Raw genomic sequence first — 6,000 nt, forward strand, 5'->3', positions numbered from 1 at the left:
CTTTATGAGAAGTAGTGGGTCTGGAACGGGGTTCACTGAGCCTCGTAAGGATAATTGAGGAGCTATTTCAAGGAAATACCGGCTCCGGTCTAGAAAACCGAGATTAACGACTGTGGAGATCCGTTGCGCTGAACACGCGACACCCTCTATCCGCTAAAGTTCGCACTAACTTCGCCGACAAGCGGCGACAAGGGTCTAGTACCGCCGCTGCTATGCAAACGGATCTCTTGTTGCGGCGGGAATTCAACAATTCTGCCTCTGTTGCGTAGGCAGTTTCCTAGGTATCAAGCGTTATTGCCCGTTGCTCAGCGATGAATGTCCTATAGTCCGGCTTTCGGGCAGCACATCACAATATTTCGTACATTATATGCATATCTGACATTACATTTTCAGGGATTGAGATTAAATATGGTAAAAAACAAATAAAGCGCATCATAAAAAACATGACTAATAAAATTCTGTATATTTTACTGCGATAACACACGACACTGTTTCCCAGTGTCGAAATCTAAGCATCTTATAATGACGTAAATGACTGAATTTAACTACCTCCGCGATTATAGCTAGGCTCATCGAAATTTTTAATTCTTAATATGTCTAATTCGTCTCAAGACTGAACACATGGCCTATTTCGCGTACCTTTCATATTCTGACATCAGTGGTTATCTATGCAAAACAGCCACTTTCATTTCCCTCCCATTTCTAATAAGATGAACTGCAAAATGATAAATATTCCACTTCCAAACCTAGCTGTAAAATTAATCTATTATATATATTATTTTTTTCCAATGGCTCTTCAAGCCCATTCGGGGCCTAAACCTTTTATTCAGTCCCGTAATCATTTTTTCACAGATGATAAGACTCCGTGGACGGGGGATGAGCCCGTCGCAAGGCCGCTGCTTAAACACAGGAAAACACAAACACAGAATAAACGCATACACACACGAAACATTCAAGCCCTGGGTGGGATTCGAAACCAGCGTCCGAGCGAGTGAAGACAGTTCATGCCTTAGAGCACTCGGTTACTGTGATTGGCAAGATCTAGCATATTATTCAAGATAATACTAATACGGGTAACAAAAAAATTTATGTATTTTTAATTCTGTTCAGGGCTAAGGCAGATATATACAGAAGATACGGTTCCAATATCGCTAACGGATTCTACGTGTCGAAACCAAAATGCTTTTATAACTCTAACTACCTAACGGCGAGTCACGTGAGGGAACAAAACATGTTGTGATGAATACAACAATAAATATTCTGACGAGAACTGTTGGACAAACACTTCTTACAGACATTCTACAACATGGAATTTGCCGCATTAGACTTGCTGAAAAATTGAACACTAGATCTTCAACTTAAATTAAAAAGTAGGCCGCGCCATAGCTCAAGCGGTTAGTCGCTCGCCTCTCACCGCGGAGGCCCGGGTTCGATCCCGGGTCTGGTCAAGTGGGATTTGTGGTGGACAAAGTGACGCTGGGACAGGTTTCCTCCGAGTACTTCGGTTTCCCCTGCCAATGATTCCACCAATTGCTCCAGAATCACCCTCACCTATCATCTGGGGCTGGTACAATAGGCCACAAGTGGCCGCAGTATAAGGGACTTAGACCTACCTCACTAGCAATAAAAAAAATTAAGAAGTACTGTTGCTAACAAAGTAGTTTATTAATATTACCGACTGCCAGATCTTCAACACTTACGACAACTAATAATATAAAAGTTTCAGCGTAAATTTAGAAATACTTGAGTAATACTATCAAAACACGAACGGAAATGTTTTGGATAATGGTGACAGAACTGCGCCCCGCACCGCGGTTAACGAAGACTTAACTTCTTAAGATCAGTGTACGGGCGACGTGACGCTTCCGCCGATACGCGCCGGCAACTGCGACGCTTAACTCGCGTTTCACATTTCGGCGCCGCGATCCAGGGCTCATGCACCTCACGGCTTCATGAAGACACGCATTTAAGTTGATTGAAGTTAATGTTCTCTTTACAATAAGTTAATTGCGACAACGCTTTGTAAATTTTTCATTTCACAAAATAAATTAAATTTAAGTATAATGTCGTAATGTAGGCCTTCGTGGTATTTCATTTCATTTCCACACTGAAAACGGACATCAATTTAAAATTATTAGCAAAATCAATATGGATTACACATGCACATGTGAAACGAACGGCGCGGAAACATCTAAGAAACAGGACCGCAAATAAAACAAAGTAAAAAAAAAACTCGACGCTAATTGTTACGTGTTAGGCTATAAGTGTGCAAATATATAAAAAATTGGTATTTATCACGAATAAAAACTGCGACAGCCACAGAAGGGACATAAATGTTCAAAAGCAAGTCAGTTGAAGGTTTTCGTACATTTGTTCACGCAAACAAACGAAAGTTAATAAGAAAGCAGTCTTCTGGGATTTGGCACCGTGTATATGTGGTGTTAAGTGAAGTTTCGGAGGAACGTATCGCCTCCGTCTTCAGTGTAGAATGAAAAATATAAGAAATCCGCAAGCGAAGAGACCGTGAGAACCGGTAAAAGCAGACGTTCCTCCGAAACGTCAATTAACACCACATATACACGGTACCAAATCCCAGAAGACTGCTTTCTTCATAGTCACCGCCGTGAAAGCCTCAAAGTTAAGTTTCCGTTTTCCGAGATGTAAGTGAGACAAATATGTAAATAACGTTTACTATCAGAGTGCACGTGTAAGCTGGATACTCATCTGGCATTGTATCTACTCCTCATAATAATCAATAATTAAAAGCAACGTAATACGACGGGTCACGAGGTCTAGAGAATGCAGGAGAGAGAAGTTACTGAGACAGAAGCAATCGTTCTAAAAACTTAACAAGAACTGTGTTAGTGTTCAAACCAAAATACTGAAGTTAATTATTATTCTATATTAATGAGACTGAGAGAGTTAGCAATGCATTGCTTAACGGCAAAAACATATCCCAGTTTAAGAGAAGAAAAGTATGCTTCGCAAAATGCTGTTAATACCTTACGTGAAACGATCACCATGAAAATGACGAATCAGCAAGTTAACTCGACTGAACCCTAGAATATCATAACTGCCGAATTGTCGACTGCACCATTTCAGCAAGCAACTTGCACCTGTAACCATAAAACAATGCACTTACTCTTTCAATCTCACTGACCGACAGAAAACCGCAGAAGACATGTAATCGTAAATTTCGACAGTAACTAAATCAGCTGTTATTCTAGGAAAGAGTAAATAAATCAGATCTGTAACATGATTCGCAATATGTCAGCAAGTAAGTGCAAATAAGCGAAAGATTACATTAAAAACATTAAGTTGTGGACTTCAAACTCGAAAATTCATCCGATATGAAGACGAGAAACGAAGTATGTTGTGACCATTCTTTGTATGTGTTAAACAAACGCAATTAGGATGTATGTGAAACCAAGTTTCAGTCGTCACAGGCAACTTGTCAGCACCGGCAAACAGCCACGAACGCCAACACAAGTTACGAACCTTTTTAAAACGGAAATCACGAAGTACTTTTTAAAGCATATTATTGGCAGCTGGTACACTGAGTACAGTTTCTTACCACGCACACATTTTTATGACTAATATCACGTTTAGGAACACGTGACAACTGTCAAACATGTACGGATAGCGATTTCAATTTTCCTTATTTTTTTTTATTGCTAGTGGGGTGGGACTAAGTCCCTTGTACTGCGGCAACTTCTGGCCTATTGTACCAGCCCCAGATGATAGGTGAGGGTGATTGTGGAGCAATTGGTGGAATGAAGATTGGCAGGGGAAACCGAAGTACTCGGAGAAAACCTGTCCCAGCGCCACTTTGTCCACCATAAATCCCACTTGACCAGACCCGGGATCGAACCCGGGTGGGAAGCCAGCGACTAGCCGCTTGAGCTATGGAGCGGACACAACTTTCCTTAAGCCAATGCATTATTTTAAATCTTGTCTTTTAATTAGTAGCCCTACACACGAATCCTCAAGAAACGGTAAACTAGTCCCTAGAAACCTCATCACATTCGTTACGTAAGCATCAACTACTTATATACCCACAATGAATCAATAGCATTATATAAACGAAAAGTGGCTGTCAATGAAATTGTCGGAAAGGCAGTTGCCACCCATATAGGGGGCCCCAGGTGCCCAAGTTATTCTCAACCTCTGCTCGTATACAAAACTACAATCGTACTCTGTCACGAGCTGTCAATAGAAAATCCTAAATCGGCCGCATGGGCACATAACAATTGTCAATAATCATGAAATAAGACATAAAATATGTAGCAGTGGGAAGAACAAGGAGGAGTTCTGGGTTCATGTCTTGCCAACATGTAGGGGTCACACTAAGATTCGTCCTTAGAGGTCGAGAGGGATGACGTCAGAGGAACGCAGACTAATCGGAGAAGTCGCGCCCTGCCCCTCCCCCACCACTTCTTCAACCTTCCTCCTCCTCCACCTTTACCCGTTAGTCCCCCCCCCCTTCACCGCTATTCCCAGTCCGCGAAAAGTCCGGATGCTGGACCAGAGGTCTGTCCGTCTAACCGCTCGCGACTTTGAAAGGTGAATGAGTGACTTGATTCGCTCGGTCGGGTGGGGGCGGAAGAGGGGACAGGGGTCTAAAGTTTTACCTGCACTGGCCTCCAGCGCGGCTCCAGCATGCTCCTCTTGCCTTGTTGCGATCCTGTGAAGTTTGTGGCGCCAGCGAGTTGAAATCTGCTGTTGTTTCTCTTGCTTGCCAGCTGCGACTGCTTGTGGATCTCGCCGTGTCTGCCTGTCCCTGCCTGCCTGCTTGCCTGTCTTGTGAACTTGCCAGTTGCCGTGTAGTGGAGCGATCCGGCGCGTTCAGCACCACGCGGCCCGCCAGTCTCCGTCCTCGGAACACGTCGGTTCTACTCGGCAATGTTCGGTGCGGGGCCCAAGCTACATGACTGACCGTCAGTCTACTGAGCCACAACAACAAAACACACACACAGTCACGTTGCCCTCCTTAGCCTCTTCTGATGCACTCTCCGCTCCTCCCCGTGGCTCGTCCTCACACTTCCCTTCCTCCGAGATTCAGCACTTCAAATTCAGCAATGGACAGCAGCCACCCACTAGCCAGCTCACTGATTGACAGATCCAGAATAATCATAAACCAAATAACGGCAGGACAAACCTTGCGCCGACCACGCTACGGTACTCTCTGCGTGCCTGGTCTAGCGAGGGAGAAATGGTTGGCATGTAAGCACAAGCAGGCAGGCTGGCAGGGTACAGACCCCTGTCCCCCCATACCCGACCGACACTTGTTTACTCGGCTTGCGCTGATCAATACGGGCTCGCTGTTTGCTATCAGACAGAAACATACATGCTTATCGAGCACCGGAGCTGGGGAAAATAAATAGGTCCCGGCCTTCCCTTCCCTTCGCTTCCCTTTCCCCTTCTCGGGGCCCGGACTCGGCCTCAACCTCCTCTTAAACAAACCGTATTATTATACTCTCCCGCCCCACCCTCCGCGCTCCGCATCACCAATATACGGAGCGACACCGACAGAGATGTGCATCTGACAGCGCTGCAATTTTTCTTGGCACTCGTATGCCCAAACAATGGAGGCAAGGTTAATTAATTATACTATCTAACTGGTGAGAATCGTTAGGTTTTCAAAACTTTATTTACATCTTCAATTTTATTTCTCTTGCAAGATGCCAGACTATTTTCGAGTCGACGTATTATTATTATATTATCAATTTTATTTCTCTTGCAAGATGCCAGACTATTTTCGAGTCGACGTATTATTATTATATTATCAATTTTATTTCTCTTGCAAGATGCCAGACTATTTTCGAGTCGACGTATTATTATTATAATTCTGACCAGGATGGATACTTTTAATGTATTAGCCACGACGTAGTGGGGTGAGACTGAATCCACTTTGTACTACTGGCCTATTCTATCAGCCCCAGATGACAGATGTTGGTGAGTGTTGAGCAATTGGTGGAATGGTCGCGCCATAGCTCAAGC

At 43.9% G+C, this 6,000-nt stretch overlaps 1 protein-coding gene across 1 annotated transcript in view; it reads right to left on the reverse strand.

The window, feature by feature from the left end:
- The window catches only part of LOC111872068 (forkhead box protein P1), a 601,128-nt gene extending 595,732 nt beyond the window's left edge, over positions 1 to 5,396 (reverse strand). The window contains exon 1 of the mRNA XM_023865595.2: positions 4,632 to 5,396. Coding sequence (XP_023721363.1) covers positions 4,632 to 4,661 — 30 coding nt within the window. The 5' untranslated portion in view covers positions 4,662 to 5,396. The remainder of the gene's footprint in view (positions 1 to 4,631) is intronic.
- Between the last annotated feature and the right edge of the window lie 604 nt (positions 5,397 to 6,000).

The sequence above is a fragment of the Cryptotermes secundus genome, unplaced genomic scaffold (assembly GCF_002891405.2).
Source record: "Cryptotermes secundus unplaced genomic scaffold, Csec_1.0 scaffold162, whole genome shotgun sequence".
Lineage (NCBI taxonomy): Eukaryota > Metazoa > Arthropoda > Insecta > Blattodea > Kalotermitidae > Cryptotermes > Cryptotermes secundus.